The 27147-nt window shown below is 48.7% G+C and overlaps 2 protein-coding genes across 5 annotated transcripts in view; one reads left to right on the forward strand and one right to left on the reverse strand.

The window, feature by feature from the left end:
- Positions 1 to 3585, forward strand: part of LOC122474716 (centromere protein P) — a 231176-nt gene extending 227591 nt beyond the window's left edge. For 2 of the 4 annotated variants that reach the window (XM_043565783.1, XM_043565788.1), the window contains 3 exons: positions 318 to 409; positions 717 to 865; positions 2763 to 3585. In XM_043565783.1, the coding sequence (XP_043421718.1) occupies positions 318 to 409; positions 717 to 847 (223 nt within the window). In that variant the 3' untranslated portion in view covers positions 848 to 865; positions 2763 to 3585. Of the gene's footprint in view, positions 1 to 317; positions 410 to 716; positions 866 to 1471; positions 1934 to 2762 lie in introns of those variants that run through there. The other 2 variants (XM_043565784.1, XM_043565786.1) reach the window with 1 other exon arrangement.
- The window catches only part of IPPK (inositol-pentakisphosphate 2-kinase), a 48837-nt gene continuing 23407 nt past the window's right edge, over positions 1718 to 27147 (reverse strand). Inside the window, exons 9-13 of the mRNA XM_043565779.1 lie at positions 20453 to 20732; positions 19182 to 19332; positions 18506 to 18608; positions 4990 to 5069; positions 1718 to 3012 (exon numbers count right to left, since the gene is read on the reverse strand). Coding sequence (XP_043421714.1) covers positions 2787 to 3012; positions 4990 to 5069; positions 18506 to 18608; positions 19182 to 19332; positions 20453 to 20732 — 840 coding nt within the window. The 3' untranslated portion in view covers positions 1718 to 2786. The remainder of the gene's footprint in view (positions 3013 to 4989; positions 5070 to 18505; positions 18609 to 19181; positions 19333 to 20452; positions 20733 to 27147) is intronic.

Raw genomic sequence — 27147 nt, forward strand, 5'->3', positions numbered from 1 at the left:
GGTAGAGTCAGCTGTCCGTCCCTGCTGACACGTTTCAAAGTACTTTATCCGTTTGTGTTCTGCACAGGTGGGTTTTAGTTCCTGTGGGATGCCTGTGGGTCCCTCACGTGGCCACGCCACCAGCACGTCGTGGGTGCACAACAGCACCTTGCTGGGTCTGGGGTACACGTTCCTCTTCACTGAGCACGTCGGACACGTCTCCGCGGGCAGACGTGTCTGGGGTCACATCCTCGGGGAGGGTGGCAGGCGCCGCGTGCCGTTCACGCTTCCCACCAGGTTTCGGGAACCGCTTGGCGACAGATCTTAACCTCTTTCAGGTTTGAGCTCGTAATCGTTTGGAGGATACAAATAGATGAAGAAGGGAAGGTTTTGCCGAAGCTGGATCTTCTCACCAAAGTGCCACAGCAAGGTAGGGCCCGTGTGGTGTTCTGGTGACTTACTGTGCCCAACAGTCTCCTGCTTACGTCCTCTGGCTTTACATGGCCAGAATCAAAAGTTTTTTGTATCAGTTAAAACAATGTTTTCATCGGTAATCACTCGAAAAGCACACGTGAGGGGGGACTGTTCCCCCAAGGCCCTCTGTTCTGTCCCCACCTGTGCCACGCAGGTCGGTGCCTTGTGCACAGTCACGACCATCATCACCCCGTTCGGTGCCCCCGGTCGGGAAGGCGGGTGCGTCTGGATGAAGCTGCTCAGCCAGCCTGTTCTCTTCGCAGCCCTGGAACTGGACAAGAACCGAGTCCTGGAAACTGCCCCCCTCGGCTTCCGGGCCCTGCTGGGCGTGCTGGGCATTGAAGCCGCCCTAGAGAGCCTGATTACGTCGCTCTGCGTGGGGGAAAACCACTAGTTCCTGGCAAACACGCAGGTGTGTGATTTTATTGAACGTAAACAGTTGCTGTTTCCCACACAGAAGCCACGCCTTTAGGACACATGGTCTGTGCAGTTACGCCCATCATAAACACGCTGTCGGGACGGGGAAAAATAAACACGGCTATTTGCATACAAGATCCAGCACATACAGTGTACTTGAAAAAATAAGCTTAACCTTTGAGACCGTGCAGGAGTGAGTGTCCCTCTTCGGATTCAGAGAGCATCTGGTCCTGCTCTCACCAAGGCTGAGGGTGGAGGCGTCCGGGAGGTCAGCCCAACCCCTGCCCTCCCGAGGGCCCCACCTGACACCCAGGGTGACGCACCGCCCTCCTCGCCTTCCCGCCTGGAGAGCAGCACTCACACGTACAAAGTGGTCAGCCTCCAAAATGTCTTTTCATCTCATCCTGTGTTTTCACACGAGGCTCCACACAGGACCCCCACCCCCACCCCCACCGCCTCAGGGCGGCACTGGCCTCGGGGGCCGTTGACGATGTTCCAATCGGTGGAGACCCTGCTTGAAGCCAAGTCAGGGGAGGGGCCGCACTGGACGGTGAGGTGGATGACGCCTGGCAGGGCCTCATCCGTCTCTTTCCCTTGGCAGATGCCGGCCCTCTTGGCCAGGACTGGCCCCAGAGGCTGCCCGGCCCACTCCTCGCAGAGCCAGGGTCCTCTGCACACCGTGATGAGACCTCAGGCCAGACCACCACCATGGATGCTTCCCTCCACACAACCCTCGCCCCCCAACATGCTCACGAGAGTGAGACACATGTTCCTTGAGTATCTTTTTCAACCTCCGAGGGTGGAGGAAGTCAGTGTTAGGACAAAGCTGAGTAAATTCTAGAAGAGCTTGCTTGATTCAAACAACTGTAATTCTCAAGTTATCACAAAATTCCCCACGAAAGTTTACAATCAGCAAAATATTCTTTTTTTCCACGTAGCATTTTCATACAATCCCATGGTTTCGCTATGATAATCTTATGTTACAATAAGCCTTCATTAGTCCCTCAAAACAGTGATATAAATAATCTGTACAACCTACCAGAGAATAAAAAACTGAAGCCAAGATTCCTGACAGTTTTCATAGCAGCCGGGCACACCTGCAGGGGGCGACCCTGATGAGAACCTCTTGGTGCCAGCCGGGAGGGGCTCGTCTCACGGGAGCAAGGGCCCCGAACACCCAGCATGCGCGGCGCACGGCCGCCTGGACACCCGCCCCGGGCAGCAGCTCTGCTCCCAGCACCACAGCAGCACCTGCCCGCGGGAAGGAACGCCTGGTGTCCCCTACGGTTAAGATCAGATCGTTTAGCTAAAAATGGCCAGCGCTCGTTTGAGTGGTATCCACCCCCCGACCTGAGTCCTGCGCTCCCCGCTGACCCTGTGCAGAGCAGTGTGTGCGGCCCCTCCACAGAGACCCCGAGTCCACACAGCCCAGGACCCACATCCATGCCAGCCACCCCCACTCTGCAGCAGGGAGCCCGCTAAGCCTGTGCTACCTGGTGGCTCGCACGGAAGAAGGGACCACGTAACTCAGCTGGGAAAGTTCCAGTAGTATCCATGTTTTCTTTCAAGTCCAAACTGTAAGACGTACGCGACAATTCAAGTTTTCTATGTTAGAGTCTGGTGGTAGGAGATCCAAACCTCGGGTCTTGAGGCTCTCATGCCAGAGGTTAGACGCGAACCCCGGGTGGAAGGTGTGGGGCCACAGCACGCAATGGGGCACGCGTCCAGCACATCTCGTCTTGGACGGCGTGGGTGGTGATCGTGCATTCCGGGTCACCCAGACGCAGTCCCCACCTGAACAGGGGTTAAAAAGCGAAAACATTCACAGCCAAAAGTCACCCAACACAACAAAAAGTAGCTCTACCATTTGACCTTCACATTCTGTGTTCAAGTTTCAGGGACACCACAGGAGGCGGTTAGACCTTGTGCAGAACTAACGTGCAGTCCTCACTTTCCTTGAACCTGGCTGACATCACGGCCGCGTCTTTGGCATGTACAGTCTTTGAGTAGTAGTTGACGATCTTCCCATCCAGTTTATACTGGTGTGGAATGCTCTCATAGGGCTTGAGGTCGAGGTCCAGCACAGACACAGAGAAGGCAAACCTGGATCTCGATGAAGTGACGACAGGCCTCTGCTCAGAGCTGGAAGTCAAAGAGCAGCTTTAGGACCCACGAACCCCAAATCCTCACGCTGTTCACAGCGCGCACCCAGCTCCGGGCGTCCCCACGCACTCCGTGTATGCCCGCGGATGGGTGTTCCCAAACCCTGGTGGTGGAGCCGAATGCTGGAAAGGGAAGGTTAACAAGGAGCCACGTGTTCCCAACCTGAAGGAAAGCAGAAAGGAGACCTGACCTTTCCTCAACCAGACAGAGAAGACGCTGACAGCAGACTTCCCTTCATTCGTCTCAGGTCATGAACTCGCGGGTCATGGGTTAGAGCCCCCATGTCATGCTCTGCGCTAACAGCGTGGACCCTGCTTCAGATTCTGTCTCCCTCTCTCTCTGCCCCTGCCCTGCTCGCACACACTTTGTCTCAAAATAAACTTTAAAAAAAAAAAACAAAACACTTTGAGGCTAATTCTGAACTTTGTACTAAGATTGCTGTGTGCCCATCCCACTCAGCTCTGAGTGCTTGGTATTGTCTTGCCTCCAAATGACTGGATAAATGTATTCTATGAGCTCAGTTTAGCCCCATAAAACTACTCAGGAGTCCTAGTTTCTCTGATACTTAACTACTCTTCTAGATTTGAAATCATCCCAAACATAACACAAATTTCAGAAGGTCCTGCCCAAGAGGGGAAGACCGATGGACACACTCCCGATCGGATGAAACTAATCAAGGCAAGACTCCCACTTAACTCCTGTACCAAAACACTCTTCCAGGGAAATCGACCCCCTGGCTCAGCTGCCGGGGTCTCAGCTACCCCCTCCCGAAGGGCAGTCAAGGTCTTGCTTCTGAGGCCTGAGTTCTAGGCAGCAGGGCTGGGACAGCGCGTCTCCAGCCTCCAGCAGGTCACTCACGGCACCCGACAGACAAGGTGATGCACGTGAAGACGGGCAACGCTCCGTGCACGGGCTGGTGGGCGCACAGCCAGAGGCACCTCCTGCACAAAGTCTGTGTGCCCACCGCACACTCCCAGGAGCACCGGGCACAGCCCCAAAGCCGAAATGCTTCTGTGCTGTGCCACAGGGCTCCCGGGACGTGCACCGTGCCCCATCTGTGTCCATCAGGCAGCTGGTGAAGTGCGCCAGGGCCCAGGCCAGCCAGCCCACCCTGCACACTCCTGCACGGTCAGGAAGGGCAGTGAGTGACATCCACATGGTTCTGTCCTCTACCACCACCAGCTCCATCCAGTGAATGGGCACTGCAGTTCCTCCAGGGGTCACAGGGGTGCTCGACTAAACAGAACAGCCTTGTTGTTTTTCAGTTATGCCTTACAGACATCCCTCGGTGTTTCCTATCAGTTCTGTGCCTGCCAGGGAGCAGCAGCCCTGGGAATGTTTAGTTCAACAGCACCAGAAAAATGAGTGGCTGGCGGCCAACGATAAGGTCATCTTGACCCAAGAACACATGTCAGAAGGACGTGGGGCCATTCCACAAACGCCGTGTCCCCGTGGGGTTTGGCATCGGAGGATCAATGCTGAAGATGCCATCTAATTAGCAAGAGAAGATTATCAGGTTCATCCTGAATTCAAAAGAAAAAAAAAAAAAAAGGCAAGGGAGGGTGCTGGACAGTAATGTCCAGGGACACGCTGTTCTTACAGGCTCGGGAAGGGCCGTGAAGGCCAGCACATCAAGAGCTGGTCAGGGCGAGGAACGAGACCTAGGGGGACCTCAGTGGGCACCTGGGGCTTTGAGAGAAAGGAATGTGTACCATGGTCCAAGCTGCTTCTAAATCCTTGGAGTGTATCTTTAGGAACTCATGATAATCTTTAACAAGACCGTCTTTTTAAGCTTTTCTAAGTGTCTTCCCAGCTGTGCCCCAAGCTCTTAGAGCACAGGCAGGAGCCAGCCAGCCGTGGTGAGTCACTAAGGTGTCAACTAGGGGACAGGAGTGTGTCAGCCAACGTGGCCCTGCCAGGACCCCGCGCACACAGGACGCGCAGCAGGCGGCTCACCTGGCATCCTGCAGACAGGGGGACAGCGCGATCATGACGGAGCAGTCCTTTGCGGTCATGGCCACCCGGTACTGCTGCACCTGTGGGGACGGAGAGGTGAGCTCCAGGCCCGGGAGGATCCTCGGCCAGCCCTGCCCGCCGGCACCGCTCTGCAGGTGGCACGTGGACCCGCCACGGAAACACAAGCGTGGACCACACTGATGACGCTGAGGAGACGTCCCCCGCGGATGACGCTGGGGATGGAGGGCTGCTGGGCTGCGAGTGACCCACAGCAGGCATGCCACTGTCCCAGCCTGCGGACGAGGAAACTCCCCCACGATGGCATCGTGGCTCTAAACATCAGGCTTGAACACGTGCCCCCAGCAGCCCGCAATCTCGTCCACCGGACCTGCCAGCTCCACACGGCGTGCCGTGCGGGACCTGACGCGTGAGCCCCTGTGTCAGCCCGAGTGCATGTCAGACACACCGGGAGGCTCTGAACTGGGCCCATGTAGACTCTGGGCGTTTTCCCACTTTCTTTGAAGTTTCATGTTACACTGTGAATTTCTCTCACTTTTACAAAAGTAAACTAGTTACAAAAAAGGAAGTGGTCCTTCCAGGTTGTCACAGGCCTCAACATCACGCGCTGACAGAGGACAGGCTCGCCTCCCCTGTAGCGCTTCCCTCTGCATCCCACACTAGGAGGACCGCCCTGGAAAACATCGGGTTCCCACCTTCCCTGTGCGCTACCGAGCGGCGCACCTCAGGCCTGCTGGCAGCTCCTTCTGGGCTTGCAAAACCTCTTCTACACTCAGCTCATTTGGCTAAGAAATCAGGCATCTCACAAAATACACAAAAGATTCAATCCAAAAGAATTAAAGGGATAAACATTTTTTTTAATGTAAAAAATATCTGTGTCCTCATCATAAGACAAGCCACAAAAGATTGGTAGATTTGAATACCCAAAGATGAAAGGTGTCCATAGGACACCGTCCTAACACCAGTGTGAAAGAGACCAGCCATGGTCACGGATGATCAACACCAAAGTACAAAGTGCTAGATTCATACAGAAAAGGAAACTTCCCAAAGATGTGGATCCAATAAACAGAGAAAAGAAAGAAAATAGTCAATAAATACATGAAAAGATGCCCAACCTCACTACTAATCAAGGAAATGCAAATTATAGTAAACGTTCTTTATACATCAGATGCACAAAACACATATAATCAGACACAAAATGGAAGGGCCAGACTCTCACTTCGAACAACGCCAGACTGTGGAATACAGGGCCAGCCCGACCACGGAGGTCAGCCAGAGGAAGCTGGAAAAAACACTGAAAGCATCTGCTTAAAGGCAGCGTGAACGGAACCAGGGAGAGTAGCTGCACCAGCACAAGGTAGACAGCTGGGTCCTTTTTGCCCTGACACAGGGTTGACAATTCCAGAGGGTCGGCCAAGAGGTACTTTCATCAACCCGCAGGGCTCTGAGGACAGGGACCATGACAAACCCCGTCTTCTGTTAGCACCCAGTGCCACACCTTCAGGCCAAGGAAGCCACGGGTTGGCAGCCCTCCGGGACCTGCAGCCCTGCTTCAAAGACCTCTGTCACCAAAACTAGGGCCAGGCGACCCCAACTTGCTAGGGCTTCCCTGGCTCTCAGCAGAAGCAAACCCAAGATCCTTCCTGGAAGAAAACACCATCTTAGGCCTTACATTATTTCTAAATGATTGTCAAATACAGTTACCGACACACAAGTTAAAATATCTAGGCACAACTCACGATAACGTGAGTGAAAACCTGCAAAAAACCCCAGGCCAGCAGAGATGCACACGGACTCCCGGCTACTGCAGGAATCAGATAGACATGCTACTCTGCTCAAAAAATAAAAGACAAAATCAAGAATTTGAGAGCTGGAGACTACAAAAGTAAGCCATATGTAAATTCTAGAACTGAAAAAATACAAAAATCAATATTAAAAGTTCAACAGATAATTTTAACAGATGAGAAAAAACTCAAGGGGCGCCTGGGTGGCGCAGTCGGTTAAGCGTCCGACTTCAGCCAGGTCACGATCTCACGGTCCGTGAGTTCGAGCCCCGCGTCAGGCTCTGGGCTGATGGCTCGGAGCCTGGAGCCTGTCTCCCATTCTGTGTCTCCCTCTCTCTCTGCCCCTCCCCCGTTCATGCTCTGTCTCTCTCTGTCCCAAAAATAAATAAAAACGTTGAAAAAAAAATTAAAAAAAAAAAACCCTCAAGAGACTTGCTAAACTAGAAGATGTCCCCCAAAATATCCAGAATGAAGCATGAAAAAGTAGAACTGGAAAATAACAAAGAAATGGATACAAATCAAATTTGTAGACATTGAGGCCAAATATTTTCCAAAACTGGGGAAAGACATCAAGCCACAGACTCAAGAATGACTCCCAAAAGAACAAAATCAGATACACACATCACCAAACACTAAGAACGAATCACCAGCAGACCAATGTAAAGGAAACGTTACATGGCGTTCCTCAGACAACAACAGAATCACCCCCAACACAAGCTCTGGGATGCAGGGCAGAATGGAGAATAAGAGAGACACCTGTGGGTAAAAGGACGCCGACTGTATCAAACGGTAGTAATGTCTCCTGGAGTTTAAAACAGCAGAATACATAGCAGTACGATGTAAGTCAGGAAGAGAGGAAAATGTACTCTAAGAACTTTGTGCTGTCCAGAAAGAGAGTTGAAGGCACTAGACGCTAGTCTTTCCGAAGTCAGTTGCTTGCTGCAAAGGTTAAGATAGCCACAAGACGAAAGCAAAAGACTCTGTAACTGTTAACAGAGTGAGGAAATGGAATGACAAAAAAAAAACATAACCCAAAAGATTGTAAGAGAGGAAAGAAAAAGAAACCTAAGACAGGTGGTAAAAATTAACAGTTTTAAATCCAAGTGTAAGTCCACCAAACGTAAGGACAAGAAACCAGACCATACATTAAATACAAAGACATAAATAACAGAAAAATCCATATTCATTATGTAAAATTTCAAAACATCCTTCTTATGGAAGCAGATAGTAAAGTAAGGTTATGAAAGATCTGAATGACGCAATAAATCTGACCTAATAGGAAGATATAAAACACTGAACCCGGCAATTTGAAAAGACACTTTTTTCACATATGCACAGAACCATTTTTCAAATAAATTGATCTATAAAGCAAATCACAATACACTGAAAAGGATCGAAAGCCAATCTCAACAAGTTTCAAAGGACCATATAGACTATGTTCTCTGACCATAATGCAATGTTGCTAGTAATCAATAGAAAAAAGATAATGAGAATCTGTGTGTTTGGTAATTAATTCCCTTCTAAATACTTCCATGGGTGAAAGGAGAAATCTTGATAGTAATAAGCATATATTTTAGTTGAATGGTATTGAAAATAGAGCTTGCGGAATGTAGCTAAAGCCATGTTTACAAGAAAATATACAGTGTTGAATACATATTTTAGAAAAAAAATCTAAACCTTAATTAGGTAAGCATTCATATCAGAAGTTATAAAAAGAACAAATTATCCAAAGAAAGAAGAAAGGAAGTTAAAGCAGAAATTATTGAAATAAGAAACAATCATACAGGACACTAACAGATAAGTTAATTTGTATAAAACAAAAATGACACTCTTCATGGGATGGACTGAGATAGAAAACAGACACCACACATCAGGAATAAAAGAGCATTCTTTAAAAGATAAAAGAATATTATTTTAAAAACCTGAAATTTAAAAATTTTTTTTAAAAAGCTTCTTTATTTTGAGAGAGAGAGTGTATGTGCACACAAGCACAGGAGGGACAGAGAGAGGGAGAGAGAGAATCCCAAGCAGACTCTATACTGTCAACGTGAAGCTGGATGCAGGCAGGGCCCAAACTCACAAACTGTCAGATCATGACCTGAGCCAAAACCAAGAGTCAGATGCTTAAGCGACTGAGCCACTCAGGTGCCCCAAAATTTGAAAATTTTAGATGAAACAAATTTCTAGAAAAATACAAGTTACCAAACCTGACCAAACGAGAATATGAAATCAAGATCATAATTTAAAGTTTGTCTGCAGATAATTGTGGGCCCAGATGGTTTCATCTGTGGTTCTACAAAATATTTAAGGAAAAAATAATGCAAGTCTTAGTTCACCTCTTCCAGAGAACCAGAAAATGAGCAGTCTTCAAATGTTTTTTGAAGCAGGCATACCCTTGATACCAAGGCTTAACAAAGACATTGCAAAATTCACTAAAAAACCCTAAATAAAATACTGGCAAACCAAATATCATATAAAAATAATAAATCACCATAAATTATACAGTTAACCACATTAACAGACAATAGAAAAGTCCTATGATCATCTCAATAGAAACAGAAAAAACAATGATAAAGTCAATATCCACTCCTGATTAAAAACTTTTTTTTTAATGCTTATTATTTTTGAGAGAGAGTGAAAGAGCCTGAGTGGTAGAGGGGTAGAGAGGGAAGGAGACAGAATCCAAAGCAGGCTCTGTGCGTATAGGTTGCAGGGCTTGAAGCCACCAACCGTGAGATCATGACCTGAATTGAAGTCAGACACTTAACTGACTGAGACACCCAGGTGCCCCTCCTGATAATAAAAACAAATTAGGAATAAAATGGAACTTCCTTAATTTGCTAAGTTATTTTATTTAAAAAATAAATCAAACAAAGCCTCCCAACAACCTACAACCAACAACTTACTTAGTGGTAAAATGGTTTCTCTTTAGACTAGAATTCCCACGGTCACAAATTAACTATATTCAATTAAGCAAAATGAAATAAGTAAAAGGTATAAGGATTGGGAAGCAAAAAAAATCAAATTCATAGACAATATGATTACATAATAAACGAAAACCCAAAAGCTGTAAATAAACAGAATCAGTGACTTTAGCAAAGTTGACAGATGAGAGGTCAAATACAAAAACCAACTGCATCCCTATCTATCCACAATAAACAAAATGAAATATCTTATAAGAGACCATTTATATCTAAAACCATCAAATAACTGGGCATTGAGGCACCTGGGTGGCTCAGTCGGTTGGGCGTCCGTCTGACTTTGGCTCAGGTCATGATCTCGCAGTCTGTGGTTTTGAGCCCCACGTCAGGCTCTGTTGACAGCTCGGAGCCTGGAGCCTGCTTCAGACTCTGTGACTCCTTCACTCTCTGCCCCTCCTCCACTCATGCTCTGTTTCTCTCAACAATAAGCAAACATTTAAAAATGTTTTAATAAATAAATAATAAAACCATCAAATATCTGGGAATAAATCTAATAAAATATAAGACCTCTCTAAAGAAAAAATCCTAAAATATTTTTATTCGATTTTAAGTAACACCTAAAAAAAAACAGAACATGCCCATATTGGAAGACTGTTTTATATAGATGTCAATTAACATTTTAATGCCAAACCAATCAAAATCCCAACATTTTTGTTGTTGCTTTTCCTTGTAGAACTGAATGAGTGGATTCTAAGATTCATGTACACAAGCAGAGGTCGAGAAGAGCCAGGCATTTATTGAAGGAAAAGACATTCTTGAGGGCTGGTTCTGACTCTCTAGTGATCAGGATAATCCCTGTGGTTCTGGGACCCTTCCATGTGAAAATAAAATCAAATCGTACCTCATGCCATACCCACCAAATGTGATAGGCAAAACAATACAGTTTTTAAAATAACAGTAGGGCCCTAAAGTAGAGGAAAGATAAAAACTTCTTAAAAAGGAAAAAGACAAAAATTAAACTACCTTAAAATTATGAACTTCTTTTCTTAAAAGTCCTCCATTAAGGGAGTAAAGTAGCAAGATATGGAATGAAAGAAGGTATCAGTAGCACATCTATCTCACAAGGGTTTCTATCCATAATACACAAAGAACTCCTCAAGTCAGTAAGAAAAAGACGGACAATGTTACAAAAACTGGGCAAGAGGCTTCACAAAAAGAAAACCCCACAGATGGCCAATAAACGTATTACAAAGTGCCTAATCTCATTACCACAAGCCACCATTACAGTCACCAGAATGGCTAGTGTTAGAAAGACACACAGCCAAGTGGTAGAGAGGGTAAGGTGCGACGGGAACTACTCTGGCCAGTTGTAGAGACTGTAAATGAACCACCTGTTTTGCACAATCCCCTCCGGCTGATATGCTCATCTCTCTGGCCCAGAAATTCCACTCCTGGGAATATATCCAAGGAAATGTGTGAACATGTACCCTGAGGGATCTGAATGAGGACGTTTACAGTGGCTTTATTCGCAATAGCCAAAAACAGAGAACGAGCCAAATGTCCATCAACAGAACAGATACACTGGTGCACCTATTCCGTGCACTGCTATAAAGCAATTCAGTTATGGAAATGCATGCAATAACATGAGTGAATCTTATAAACGGCATAAAGGTTTTTCAAAAAAGATGGGACTCCATATATAAAATTCAAAAGTGAAACAAACTAAACTAGAGGGGTATCAGTCAATATAATAGTTAATTCTGAGGAGAAGAGAAAGAGGAATGACAGGACACCAACAGGGATTCTGCTTTGTTGCCAGTGTTCGACATCCAGACCTAACTGGCAATCCCACGAGTTTGCTTTGTGATAAACCATTAGACTCTATGTTTTTTTCTCTGTACTTTTCTGTGTGTGCTATATTTCACAATACAAATGGTTGAGAATAAAATCTTATAAAATTAAAAAATAAAATTCTAGGGGTGCCTGGGTGGCTCAGTCAGTTAAGCATCTGACTCTTGATTTTGGCTCAGGTCACAATCTCACAGTTCATGGAGTTTGAGCCCTGCATTGGGCTCTGTGCTGACAGTCCAGAGCCTGCTTCAGATTCTCATTCTCCCTCTCTCTCTCTCTCTCTCTCTTTCCCTTTCTCTCTGCCCCTCCCCCACTTGTGCTCAGTCATTTGCTCTCTCTCTCAAAATAAATAAACTTTAAAAATAAAATTCTCAATACTGGTAACATATAGTGTTGGGGGGGGGGGGCATGGAGGAAAAAGGCCCTCGATTGTTGCAGGGAAGAACATAAACTGGCAAAATCTTTTTGGCAAGACAATATTGACAGGATCTATCAAAAATCAGTCTAGCAGTTTTACTCCCAATAATCTGTCTCACAGATTGTCAAAAGCAAGAATGTCAACATTATTTTTAACAGTAACAAATTAAAACCAAGTAAATGACAATGATTTGGCCGTCCTAAAGCAACTGACACTTTCAGGGGATATGGAGGACTTCCAAGGGCCCTCTTACAAAACAACTAAGTCCTTGTTAACATACCTGTCAGTCCACTGGGCTTGCAGAAGGTAAGGGAAATCCCTGCTCAATCCCCTCTTCTCACCATTCATCCCCAGAAGAGCCAAAACTACAGTTTTGAGCAAGGAGCAAATAAGAAGGCTGAGCCACCCTGGAGGCAGATGTCAATGGAAGCAGTGTTTCTAGGAATAAGCCGCAGAGTACAGGATCCAAACTGAGATTTCTCCCTCAAGCCAAGAATCTGTATCTTCTCTGAAGGAAAGCATTCTCTGTTTAGGTCCAGGATTCCCACAGATTAAGATCAAACACACGAACCCCCAATCATGGACCATTAAAAACCCAAGCAGACAACAAAGCATGGATGGAGCAGCCAAAATACAGAATTTTTACCTCTAAGGTTTTATTATGTATCTGATATCAGATACAGAATAACAACTATTCATAAGTCGTTTGAAGAACTAAAAGATGGGGACGTAAACATGGACAAGCAATAAGGAACTACCAAAATTACCAAGCAGAACTTTAAGACATTAAAAATATAACTCCTGAAACAGAAAACTCATAGAATAAACTAGCAGATTAGACACAGGTGAAGAAAGAATCCATGGATGGGAAGGCAGAACTGAAGAAATACCTAGGATGGAGTACAGAGACAAAGAGATGAAAAACAGGAAGGCAGTTATGACATGTGGAAGATACAGAATGAGGTTTGACCTGTCTCTAAATAGAGTCCCAGAAAAAGAGAATAGGATAATGGAGAACAGAAAATATGTGACAAGAAAATGGCTGCGAATTTTCTAGAATAGAAGATATAAATCCACAAATAGAAGCACAACATGCATAGATAAAGATAGATAAATACACACAAAGAACGCCACACCTAATCACAATGCACTAAAATGTCAAGTAATGAGAAAGACGGGCTCTTTTTTTTTTTAATATATGAAATTTATTGTCAAATTGGAGAGTGTGATGCTAAGTGAAATAAGCCATACAAAGAAAGACAGATACCATATGTTTTCACTCTTATGCAGATCCTGAGAAACTTAACAGAAACCCATGGGGGAGGGGAAGGGGAAAAAAAAAAGAGAAAGACAAGCTCTTAAAAGCAGGCAAAGAAGAAAACTCCCCTCCTGAAAAAAGGCAGACTGACAGAAGACCTCTCAGCAGCCATATACACAGATGATGTTACACAGAATGGTTTAATGCCAAGAGAAAAAGTCAGCCCTTTCTTCATGCTTAGAAAAAGTTACCCTTCAATACTGTGGAGAAATATAAACATATCCCAACAAAGAGCATGCAGAAGTTTCCAAAAGACTTTTACTATTTATTTATTTTGGGAGAGAGTGAACAGGGGAGGCACAAAGAGAGGAGAATCTCAAGCAGGCTCTGTGCTATCACTAATGTAATTTCTAAAGGGTTTACTTGAGTGGAACCTGGGTGGTGGATGTCTGACCCTTGATTTCAACTCAGGTCATCATCTCACAGTTCAAGGGATTGAGCCCCATGTCAGGCTAGGAGCTGATAGCATGGAGCCTGCTTGGGATGCTCAGTCTCCCTTGCTCTACCCCTCCCCCCCTCTCTCAAGATAAATACACTATAAAAATATTAATAATAAGATAAAGGGTTTACTTGAAGAAAAAAACTATTAGCAATTGTAGGCCAATATATTAGACAACTTTCATGAAATGGATACACTCCTAAAAAGCCACAAACTATCAAAACTGACTCCAAGAAACTGTATCATCAGAACTACAAAAAAGACTGAACTGGGCATCAAAACACTAACTACAAAGAAAAGTGCAGGCCCAGGTGGCTTCAAGTGGCTTCAAGTATTCAAGTATTTGAATTCTATCAAATACGTAAAGAATACTTAACATCAATCCTTCTCAAACCCCTCCAAAAAGTAAGAAGCTGGAATTCTTCCCAACTGACTTGACAAGACCAGTATTACCTGATAACCAAAACCAAAACAGACATCATAAGAAATGCAAATTGCAGACCAGTATCTCTTATAAATGTGGATACTATTATCCTCAACAATATAATAGCAAATTGAATCTAGCAACATATACAAACGATCATATGCCATGACCTCGTGTGATTTATCCCAGGAATGTGAGGTTGGTTTTAACATCCAAAAACAAATTAATGTAATATGCCTTATCTACAGAATTTTTTTAAAAAAAGAAAGAAAAAGAAAAACAATGATAATCTCAATTGCTACAGAAAAGATCTTCGATAAACTGCAACATCCTTTCTTGACAAAAACACTCAACACATTAGGAAAAGAAGGGACGTTCTTCAACCTGATAAAGGATTATCTATGAAAACCTGATATGGGATTATCTATGAAAAGCCCACAGCTAACATGTACATAATGATGAAAGACTGAATGCTATCCCAACAAAACCAGGAACAAATCAGGGATGTCTCTTCTTGCAACATCTGTTTCACATTGCACTAAAAATTCTAGCTAGGGCAGCTATGCAAGGAAAAGACATTAAAGCATTAAAGCATTCCAAATCGGAAAGGCGCCTGGGTGGCTCAGTCGTTAAGCATGTGACTTCCGCTCAGGTCGTGATCTCCCCCCATTCGTGAGTTCAAGCCCCATGTCAGGCTCTGTGCTGAGTGCTGGGAGCCTGGAACCTGCTTCAGATTCTGTGTCTCCCTCTCTCTCTCTGACCCTCCCCCATTCATTTTCTCTCCCTCTCTCTCTCTCTCTCTCTCTCTCTCCCCCTCTCTCTCCTTCCTTCCCTCGCTCTCTCTCTCAAAAATAAACATTAAAAAAATTTTTTTAAGTTAAGTGGGAATGTCAAATGGGACAGCCACTCTAGAAAACAGTCTGGCAGATCCCAACAGAATTAAACGTATGTTATCATTTGACCCACCAATTCCACTCCTATGTGTATAGCTGAGAAAAATAAAAACATGTCCGCACAACAATTTGTATATAAACATTTATAGCAGCATTATTCGTAATAGCCAAAAAGTGGAAACAACTCAATGTCCACCAGTAATAAATGCATAAAATGGAATGTGCCCGTAGAATGGAGTACTTTTCAGCTATAAAAGGCAGACAGTATTGATGGATGCTACAATGCAGATGAACCTGGGAAACATGCCAAGTGAAGGAAGCCAGTCATAATGGACCAAGGATTGAAGGACTCTGTATACGCAGTGACTGCACTAGGCACATCCGCAGAGACAGAAAGTCTTGGTGGGTGCTTAGAGCTGGGGGCGGGGGGGGGGGGGGGGCGGTGGAGAAGATTTCTTTCTGAGGTGATGAAAATGTTCTAAAATTGACTGGGGATAGGTGCACATGTAGTGGAAACCACGGAGTTACTTTAAACAGTAAGTTGTATGACATGTAAGGTATATCTCAGTAAACCCATTATCGAAAAAAAAAAGGCAACAAAGGAAAGTTCTAAGTAAGAGTAAGAACGATGGGCAAAGACAGGAGTAAACAGTACTGTAAACTGCGACTTTAGAAAAGAACAAGAAGAACCCCAGACAAGCAGCTGCCTGAAAGGTGGGAGTGAGAAGTGGAGTGAACCCAGTTCCTCGTGTTCCGAGTGTGTGTGGTGGGGCAGGGTGGGTGGGTGAAGTCACTAACATTAGACCGGACAAGTAACCACTTCAAGGATAGGAACAGAATGTGCAACTTCCAAACGAATGGAGTGAAAAACGGAACATAAAAACTGACATGCAAAGTAAACAGAGGTCAGCGAGCCACGGGCCAGGGGCCAGACCCAGCTCACCACCTGTTTTGTACATGAAGTTTGACTGGAACACAGCGGCACTGGTTTGGGCTGATCTATGGCTACCTCTGAACTACATGGCACGTTGAGCACGTGTAAGAGGCCAGAGGCTCTGAGCCGTCTCAAGCCTCTGTCCGGCCCTTTCCACAAGCGTGTTGACCCTCCTGTGGAATTCTACACGATACATCAAGGGTCTCCTCGGGCTACAGTTTCCAGACCCTCAAGATGAAGGGGATAGTCCCTCAGCTCATCAGAGGTCGGAGGCTCAGTGAGTTCTTGAAGGAATTTCGTCTGTAGCATCAGAATGACCTCCACTTGCTCCACCACTTGCCTCCACAGCCAGCCCTCTTCAGGTTCGCACCTACCAGAACCTAACTCCCTAAAACAAAAACAGGCAGACCCTTACATCCCAACAAAGAGACCTCAAGCGACGGTCTGCTAAATGCGTGCTGGCAACCGGTGCATGTAACGTGGGCAGTCTCCCAAACAGAGACAGAAGGGCAGGAGCACGGTCACAATTACACAGTCTACTCACTGCTTGAATCCTTTTCATTAGATTGTTCTGGAGGTAATTCTAGGTTGACGTGCTGGTGTAAGAAATAACGCAGAGACCCAAGCACCTTTCACCGAGCCTCCCTCAATGATGACATCTTGCAAACCTCACACAGGATGGCATCCAGCAAAGACAGGGACACTGGTACTCTCTGCAGTTTCATTCCAGTGTGTGCGCGTGTAGTGTGGCCACACGTGTTCACCCACCACCACGGTAGGATACACAGCAGACCCGTCACAAGGATGCCTTGCATTGACCTTTATAGCCACACCCACCTTCCTTCCACTTCCCCAAACCACGGCCACCACTCATCTTTGTCATTCCAAGAATGTCAGAGAGGGGCGTCTGGCTGGCTCGGTCGGTAGACCCCACAACTCTTGATCTCAGGGTTGTGAGTTCAAGTCCCATGTTGAGCATAGCGATTACTTGAAAATAAAACCTCTAAAAAAGAATGTCACAGAAACAATCCTAGTGTGTAACCTTCTGGGACCAGTTCCGTCACCCCGCATGGCACCCTGGTGATGTGGCCAGGTCACTGGTTGCTTAGCACTGCCAGCGTGTCAGCTGCCGTAGGTCACCTGCTGGTGGACCCCTGGGTTGTGTCCAGTGCTCAGGGCTTGTGAGAAGAAACATTCCCTTCTCTGTGACACATGCCCCGGAGAGAGAGGCCAGGTGGCAGGGTTCATGCAGGTTTAGTTTGTGAGAAGCTTTCGTGTTTCCCCACACGGTTTCCTACCCACCCCTGGCACGGTCAAGTGACCGGTTTCTCCGCGGCAACGCCCTGCACCAGCCCGGGGTGGCACTGGTTTCAGCCATTCTGGCAGTGGAGTAATGACTGCCTGGGTCTCTCACCACAAAATTATGGTTACACACACATGTTTACCTACTTATCTGGTAACAACTCTGAAAAATATAGAAACGTACAAAAAAGAAGTCTTTCATACAGCTTCTTTGGAAAGAGAAGCAATGCGCCCCCAAGTTGCAGACAACGTAGGGCAGACTGTCGCTTTATTCTGGTGCAGAGGCTCCACATTTGGCTGTCTCCCCACCCCAAGCACAGCTCTGCCCCGAGCACCTCAGAGAACTCCCCACCATGGCCCTGCACTCGGGAGGGGCCACCTCCGTCGTCTTCCTCGACACCATGAGCGCTGCAGGAGAGGGGCAGCCAGAGCCGCGTGGGGCCCCAAGCAGGTGAGCCAAGGCTCCCGCGTGTACCTGGAGGGGGTCATCTGCTCTACACCTCCCTCGTGTCCCTCACTCGCAACCAGCCACGTTAGCATTTAGCAAAACCCGTGACAGCACAGTGAGGCCTATGGGTCCCTCTCAGAATAACATCTTTAAATGCAGAAAATAAACAGCAGGATGACTCTATCAAATGCCAGAATACTGTTTAAAACAACGCAGGACACAGTCCTGCGCCACAAAAGCTCAGGTACCGCGAGGTGGTATCTACGGCAGCGATCGTGTGAAACAAGAGGTCTGGTTTCTCTCGGTGGCAAAGTCGGGGGTCCTGATGACCCGACAGTGGTTGTTGCCACATTCACAATGGAGGAAATGCAGCATTTCAGTCAGAGGGCACTGAAAGTAAAGACGCTTTCTCCTATGCAGGTTCAGTGAGCCTCAAAGTCCCTCAGCAGGACCAGGCCTCCTCCTGGGGACGTCCTCCCAGGCTGCCCTTGGCCCGAGTTCTGGGGAGGGATGCCACCCACACACGGCCACAGGGCTGGGGCTGGGTGGCCTGGAGCCAACAGGAAGAACGGAAATCCTCCCTGAAAGCTGACGTGTCACCTTCCCCAGGCCACCTGGGGGACACTCGGCCCCCCTTTTTTTTAATCCCACTTTTTCTGCTTTAACCACCAGGGACAGGTAATGGAAAACCACATGTCTTAGGAAAGCCCCAAGCTAGTGTGAAGAACCTAAGGAGCACACAGCGTTTCCAGAAGGGTCCGCCCACCTTCGTCAGTGCAAAGGCCACTGTCCCGTCGTCCTCGGTGGAAAGATCAAGCAACTTCTGGTAAAACGCTTCATCATAAGGCCCATCTATTTGCAATGTTTTTCTGAAGGAGAAAGCGCAAAAAAACAGGATGGCAAAGCTGCCCGGAAACGGTTTCTGAAACTAACGATCTAACAATCACACATCTGCCTTTAAAGAACACCTAGAAGACCCACCTCTTCCTGACACTAAACATCATTCTGAAGCGTTAGTTTTAAACAGAACGTGCAAGACCAGAACCAGGAAGCCCAGGCTGTCTCCTGCTGTGACAAATGGCATCCAGTCAGAGACGCTAGTGAGGGGTGGCGGCTGGGGAGACAGGGGGTCCAGATCCGGGAATACCGCAGCCCAGCCACAAGCCTGTGGCACCGACCCGGGAGACCCCCCTGGAGGGAGGGCGGCCAGGTGGCAGGAGCGGCCGGGCGGCTGTGGAGCAGCACTGCCCCCTGCAGGCTCCGCCGACTCAGGACAGGACTGCCAGCCAGCCCTGCTCCTTGCCACAGGAACCGAACCCCAGGCTGGGCGGGCAGTCCTCCCATTAGGATGACCCCTTTCCCCCAGCCCCGTCTTCCCCTCAGGAAAGCTCGGGGCCCACTCAGCCTGGGCAGCACAGGGGTGCCAAGGGCCTGGGCCTCACCTCTCCTCAGGAAACTCCTCCAGGTACCGCTCAACCCGCCGGTACAGAGGGTAGAGGCCTTCGATGTCCAGCAGGTCCAACATCTGCACCTGGAGGGTTTTGTACAGAAGACAGCCCTTCGGTAACCCCGAGCACTCCGGGGCGCTTTTTCCTACCAAGAACATCGGGAAAACAAGAGGTTTACCGTCAAGGATGGAACACAGCCTGGGGACAGGCTACACCCTGCCTCACAGAACTGCTGGGGCACGGGGCCGGGCACCACAGACCAGCAGGGGCCCCGTGTCTCCTGCTTCTCCCTGTCCAGGGCCTCCAAGTCCACACCCCAGCCCAGGTCTCAGTGCAGAGACGGCCCTCAAGCTAGATGAGCCAAGCACAAAATTTAAAGTGACCACACCGTCATCACATCTGCACAACCATGTCTGCGGGGCCCCGAACCACAACCCAGGCTGATGGGCGGGTGGCCACACAGGATGGCGGTCAAAGCTGCCACTGATACCCGCAGCAGGGAGTGGTCATCGTGGTCAGTGTGGACGCGAGGTCCATCCCACAAGAGAGCGTTCTTGGGACCCTGCCGTGCAGCAGGTGCTGTGAGGCCTGGGAAGTCGGGGTCCCGGCCCATCTCTCAGCCTTCTAAGGAGCAGCCGTGTCCCAGGAACAAACACCAGGATGGGTCTGAGTCCTTGAAGGGGGAGCTGCAGCCGTGTGCAGTACTGACACCCTGACCTCCCAGCTCCTGGCTGTGGCTCTCCCACACGCCGCAGGCCGGACGTATGGAGCCCACCAGCAGGCGGCAAAGGGACAAACGAGGATCCCATGAACATTCACAGCAAAAGCCCAAACCACCCACGGGGCGGCCTCAAAGCCGGGACACCCACTGAGTCACAGTTGGGCCCCCCGCCCCACCCGCAAGGGCCTTGAGCTGTGGGACCCTGACCCTGTGAGCCCCAGTTCTCCACCAGCCACAGAAAACCTACCCTTCCAGGGTGGCAACCACGAGACGGGAGACTGTAGGAAAGCCCCTGACAAACCAGAGGACGCACAGACACAGGGGGCGATGTTTTCAGGGAAAACCCTACAGCCCAAACGTGTACTGCAACTTAAAAACCCAGATAAAAGATGAGACGGCGGGGAGGTCTCCCCACGGGGGCTGGGGGGCTTTGGGGGGCCCCGACGGGGCCCAGGCTGCTCCCACAAGTGCTCTGTGAAGCCAGGCAGGACCCTGGCAGGATGCACCACACGCTCTGCCCGCCCCTACACCCAGCGTGGCCTACCTTGGTGGCGCAGGCTCCTGCCGTAAGGGCTGGCTTCACAGACACGAGGGCCCTGCAGGCCTGGCCCCAGCCTCAGGGCGCCGGCCCGGCCCTTTTCAGAGTCGCTCAGCAGCACCCGTGTGATAACACGCACCAGCTCCCGGATCACGGCACCTGTGCAGTGGGGCCCGCCAGCCAGGCCGTTGGACGGGAAGAAGAACGGCTTCAGGTGGTGTGCAAGCTCGCTCCAGTCGGCCACGGGACTGCGGGCGTCTTTGCAGCCATAAATCAGCTCACCATTCTTTAGGCGGAGAGAGAGACAGGACGGTGTCAACTCCACAGGCTGGGGCGAAATACCTCTGTCCCTGCCCACTGAGCAGGTAAAGGGACTTGACCCCCTACCTGTCTCTGTCTGGGTTTCCCAGACCCACCTTCACACACCATGTCACTGACCAAGAGTCAAACCCCATTAGAACACGAAAAAGAAAACGTTCTCAAAAAGTGAGGACCGGCCTGGCCTGAGACACAAAGCCTCCAGAGAATGTGCACTACACGGGGCCTCAGGCAACCTCAGCCCTAGGCCCAAACTCCCAAAGACCCCAGCCTGTCGCTCGAGAAGCCACGTGATGCCCATGCTACTGGGGGACACACAGACTTCTCAGCCAGTGTAGATGTCAGTCCTGTCCTCTGCAGGGCAGGTGAGGCTGCCAGTGTCATTAGTGTGGAGAGTTTCATCTTCAAGGCCATCCAGCCTTTTAAAACCAAGTCTAGCAAAGAATCCCCCATGGCACCACACTCCCAGGGCTGTGAGCAGGGGTGCCCAGCAGGCTGACCCTGTGACCCGTGAGCCACAGCTAACCCAGGGGAGTGACCGACTCCTTGCCCCTGGTTCCCACATAGGAGAGACGGGGCGGTCAGCAGCCTTCACACGGTCCCCAGTGGCCCCTTGATACACCCTGCAGCCCTCTCCCACTGCAAAGGCGAAGTAGCCACACATCCCCTACAAGACTAAGGTGTAAAAGACGCTGTGGCTTCCCTCCCATGCCTCCCCTCAAACCACACAGCCACGCTGAGCAGCCCCTCGTGCCCCCCGCGGCCAGAAACCAAGGTGCCATCCTAGAAGCATGGTCTTGGGCCCTGGCCAAGCCATCAGAGGACACAGCCTCCAGAAGGCCGAGATATCGAAGGGCCAAGCCGTAAAGTGGGACACAGCCCCCAGAGGGCCGAGCCATCAGAGGGGACACAGCCCCCAGAGGGCCGAGCCATCAGAGGGGACACAGCCCCCAGAGGGCCGAGCCAGAGCCAGCTGTGCTGCTCGATTCCAGGCCCCAGAAACCATGAGAGACGGTATGTGACTGTTACGCAGTGGAGAATACAAAGCAGGGTAGTCACAGCTCTGTCCTCAGGTGGCAGAGGAGAATCAATCCAGCCCAGGAGGTGTGGACAGGGCATTCCTCCCTCATCAAGCTCGGGGGTTCAGTGGCGCACAGTGCCTCCACTGGGTGTCCTGTCACACATCCAAGCTCAAAGGTACGGACATCTGAGTAAGAGGCACACAGCTGAGGCCCCTGCTGGCCATGGGGCCAGGGGAACCCTCATGAGACGACTGACCCTGGACATGGGCCCTGCTGCAGGAAGAAGGCAAAGGGTACGCAGGAGTCCCTGCGGGGAGTGGACCACAATGAAGTGCTAAGCAAAACCAGGCCCTGGGGACTGCAGCCAAGAGGTGGGCCCAGGGCTCGGCCCACAGTCCAGGACAAGAGCCACCTCAGCCCCCGCACAGCTGCCCTTCTCCAGGCCTGTGAGCAGCTGAGTGACTGCTGGACAGTGGAAAGCCTCTTCTCCCCAGTGTCTAAAATCTATACAAGTACAGCCACTCAAGGACATCATGTGACCTTCCCTGGAGCGCCACTGCCCTGGGCTCCACGACAAAACTGCATGTCCCCCACGTCTCACAAGCGTCCAGTGTGGGGGTGGATACAGCCACAGCTGTGGAGTCGGGCCAACGGGGAGGCGGCTCCCACAGCAGGCAACGGGGCACACCTGAACTTGAGAACCAAAGCCTGACTCACAAGCAGCGATGGCACTTGCAGTGATGGGCTTCACTGCTCCTGGTATTATCTTAAAAAGCCATGCTGGGGGCACCTCGGGAGCTCAGCTGGTTAAGCATCCAACTCTTGGTTTTAGCTCGAGTCATGACCTCATGGTTCGTGGGATCAAGCCCCACATCGGGCTCTGTGCTGACAGCCTGGAGCCTGCTTGGGATTCTCTCTCTGTCTCCCTCTATCCATCCCCTGCTTGTGCTCTTTGTCTCAAAATAAATAAGTAAACGTTAAAAAAAAAAAAAAAAAAGGCCATTCTGTGTCCCTTCTCTTAATCTCACTCTTTTGGAACTATTATCGCAACCCCTGTGTTGTTTCCACTCTGATTTTGGCAAAAGCAAGCCCTCCAGGCCCCGCCCCACAGCAGGGGCCAAGCCACTCCCCTCGCTGCGGGCCCAGCAGGCAAGCACAGTCAGAAAAGGGTCCACCGGGAAAAATACTAGCCTCACTGAAGGTTCCAGATTGTTCCAAATCAATCCGCAGCTGAAGGAGAATTTATCTTTAGGCTTTAAATATGAAATTCCTTCAGTCTCTGTAAGAATTAAAAATAAGAACTGAGGAGGAGTTAAGATGGCAGAGGAGAAGCAGGGGGACCCTGGGCTTTCCTCGTCCCTCAAACACAACCATATTGAGGCCAGGTCACTTGGAAAACCCAGGAAAATCCATCTGCAGAATGGCAGAATGATCCCCACGGTTGGAGGAGACAGCTTAGCAGGTGTGAGGTGCGTGGACAGTCCCCTTCCTAGAGTACTGTTGGAACAGGGTATATTGCCTCCCTAAGGGCAAAAGACCCTGCAGGCACCAGCCAAAGACCTTTTCTCAGCAGGAGACAGAGGCACACCCAGAGGGAACATGAGCCTTGATGCTTTTAGCAGTGCTACACCACAAATTCAGCACGTTGTGCAGGCGTGGGTCTTTCTTCGGGGACAAAGGGCTTCAGACACAACACACAGAGGCTCTACTCTGGAGGAGGGGCGAGGATCCACGTGGTGCCAAGTCCTCTAACATTTCGGGTTTTGAATCCCCGAAGCACACCAAAGAAGAAACACGGGAGAGCTGTGGCGCACAGGGAGCTGACTGCCTTCCCTACTCTGTGACGGCTGCCTGAACAGTGGGGGAGTATGAGAATCCGTCTGGGGACGAGAGATTGGGATGGCGCCACTTTCCCTTCAACAACATGGCAGGACTTCAGAGAGCCACGGAGAGGCCCCCAGTGGAGGCGGGACCTGCTCACAGCAGACACCGTCCCCTGTCCCCGTCAACTGCTTATCTACTGGGGCAAGACTCTGAGCCAGCACAGTGGGCCTCTCCTCCAGAAGATCAGTACAGCCAGCCCCCTGATGCACCAAGTGTACTGAAAATCGAGTGCTTTAAAATGACACCTGCAGGGGCGCCTGGGTGGCTCAGTCGGTTAAGCGTCCGACTTGGGCTCAGGTCATGATCTCACAGTTTGTGAGTTCGAGCCCCGCGTCGGGCTCTATGCTGACAGCTTAGAGCCTGGAGCCTGCTTCAAATTCTGTGTCTCCCTCTTTCTCTGCCCCTCCCCCATTCATGCTCTGTCTCTCCTTCAAAAATAAATAAAAACATTAAAAAATTTTTTTTTAATTTAAATGATACCTGCAGTTTTTGTTTTTTGTTTTTCCTATTGGAATCAGCCTCATAGTTTCTGGGGTTTGTTTTTTTTTTATCATTTCCTTCTATTTATTTTGTGGATCAGTCTTTTTAATTCTTTTTTCTTTTTTAATGTTTGTTTATTTTTGAGAGAGACAGACAGACAGACAGAACACAAGCAGGGAGGGGCAGAGAGAAGGAGACACAGAATCCTTAAGTAGGCACCAGGCCTGTGAGCTGTCAGCACAGAACCTGATGTGGGGCTTGAACTCACAAACTGCAAGATCATGACCTGAGCTGAAGTTGGAGCTTAACCGACTGAGCCACCCAGACGTCCCTCCTTTCTTTTTCTTTGGAATCAGCTTTATAGTTTTCTGTTTTTTTACTCCCTTTCCTTTTCTTTTTTTGGGATCAGGGTTTTATTTTTTTCTCCTTTTTTCCTAGCTTACTTCAACAAACGAATCAAAGCACACCTAGTTAAAGGTCCAAACACTCCCCCACGGCAAGCAAGGGGGAGCTCTGCAGAGCACTGACCAGCAGGAAAGAGCAGCCAAAACACAAGAGCACAAGGTACACAGCACACACCAGAAACCCCTCCTGAACTGCAAAGCCCTGGACAGTGTATGACCCCTTTGACATAGCGGTACTCTCTGGTGCAGGAAACATAGCAAGCTTTTAAAACACGCAAAAACAGGGGCGCCTGGGTGGCGCAGTCGGTTAAGCGTCCAACTTCAGCCAGGTCACGATCTTGCGGTCCGTGAGTTCGAGCCCCGCGTCGGGCTCTGGGCTGATGGCTCAGAGCCTAGAGCCTGTTTCCGATTCTGTGTCTCCCTCTCTCTCTGCCCCTCCCCTGTTCATGCTCTGTCTCTCTCTGTCCCAAAAATAAATAAACGTTGAAAAAAAAAAAAAATTTAAAACACGCAAAAACAGAAACTTAGCCAAATGAGGAATTCTCCCCTAAAGAAAGGTCAAGAAGAAATCACAACCAGGGACTTACTCAAAACGGATATAAGCAACATAACTGAACAAGAATTCAGAACAACAGTCATAAGACTACGAGCTGGGCTTGAAAGAAGTGAAGAAGACACCAGAGAAACTCTTGCTGCAGAAATCAAAGGCGTGAGACCCATTCAGGATGAAATTTAAAAATGCCATAACTGAGATGTAAAACAAACTAGATACATTGACAGTGAGGCTAGAAGAAGCAGGGGAGAGACCAGGTGAAATAGAAAATAAAAATAAAATCATGGAAAATGATGCAGGTGACAAAAGGAAATTACTAAATCACAAGGGGAGAATGAAAGAACTAAGTGATTCAATGAAGTGAAACAATACCCATATCACAGGAGTCCCACAAGAAGAGACAGGAAAAAGGGGCAGAAGGTTTATCTGAATAAATTATACCCGAGAACTTCCCTAATCTGGGGGGTGGAAACAGGCATCCAAGTCCAAGAGGCACAGAGAACTCCCTTCAAAATCAACAGAAACGGTTCAACACCAAGACATATCATAGTGACACTGGCAAAATACAAAGATAAAGAAAGAATTCTGAAAGCAGCAAGGGGCAAATGGGCCTTAACCTACAAGGGTAGACACATAAGGGTAGCAGCAGACCTGTCCACTGAAACTTGGCAGGCCAGAAGGGACTGGCAGGAAATAGTCAATGTGCTGAATAGGAAAAATATGCAGCCAAGAACCCTTTATCCAGCAAGGCTGTCATTAGGAACAGAAGGAGAGATCAAGGCTTTCCCAGACAAACAAAAACTGAAGGAGTTCATGACCACTCCACCAGCCCTGCAGGAAATTTTAAGGGGAACTCTCTCAGTGGAGAAAAAGAAAGAAAAAAAAAAAAAAAGACCAAAGCAGCAAAGGCTACAAACGACCAGAGACTATCACCAGAAACACCAAATCTACAGATAACACGATGGCACTAAATTCGTATTATGCAGGGCCCGAATGTCCATCAACTGATGAATGGATATATACATACATACACAGAGTGGAATACTATTTGGTGACCAAAAACAATGAAATCTTGCCATTTCCAATGAGGCAGATGGAGCTAGAAAGTGTTACGTTAAGCAAAGTAAGTCAGGCAGAAAATGACAAATATCTTATGATTTCACTCGTGGAATTTAAGGAACATAACAGATGAACATAGGGGAAGGGAAGAAAAAATAAAAACAGAGAGGGAAACAAACCATAAGAGACTCTTAAGGGGCACCTGAGTGGCTCAGTTGGTTAAGCGTCAGACTTCGGCTCAGGTCATGATCTCACAGTTCATGAATTCAAGCCCCACATCAGGCTCTCTGCTGTCAGCTCAGAGCCTGCTTTGGGTCTTCTGTCTCCCTCTGTCTCTCAAAAATAAATAAACATTACAAAAAGAGAGAAACTCTTAAATATAGAGAGCAAACAGGGTTGCCGGAGGGGAGGTGGGTGGAGGATGGGCCGGGTGGGTGACAGGCATTGAGGAGGGCACTTGTGATGAGCACTGGGTGCCATATGTCAGTGATGAATCACTGGGATCTACTGAAACCAATACTACACTGTATGTTAGCTAACTCGAATTTAAATAAATAAATTTTAAACAAACAAAAAAGAACTGATTGTGAAATCTGTCCTCTTTTTCTGGATTCAGGAAGGTGGAGGCAGACGGGGTGAACGCAGTTCACTGGGACCACATTTCTGAGCCAGATGGGAAAAAGCTCGTCACACAGGCTCCCCGCCCGCCCAAGCCCACTGAGGGGCATGCAGTGCACAGAGCAGCACCATCCACGTGGAGCGGGACACAGAGGGCACAAGGCCGCCCACATACGACAGCCCTGCTTCTCCACACACATCCAGTGCTCGCGAGCCTGGACCCCTGGACTCTCGCACACACATAACACCAATGAGGACATCCCCGGGGCTGGGGGCAGGATGAGGAGGAAGGGAGATGACGAGGAGGACCTGAGGGGACACATTTCCAACACAGGCCACACTGAGCTCTCCTCCAGATCTGGG

This window comes from Prionailurus bengalensis, chromosome D4 (genome assembly GCF_016509475.1).
Source record: "Prionailurus bengalensis isolate Pbe53 chromosome D4, Fcat_Pben_1.1_paternal_pri, whole genome shotgun sequence".
Classification (NCBI taxonomy): Eukaryota; Metazoa; Chordata; class Mammalia; order Carnivora; family Felidae; genus Prionailurus; species Prionailurus bengalensis.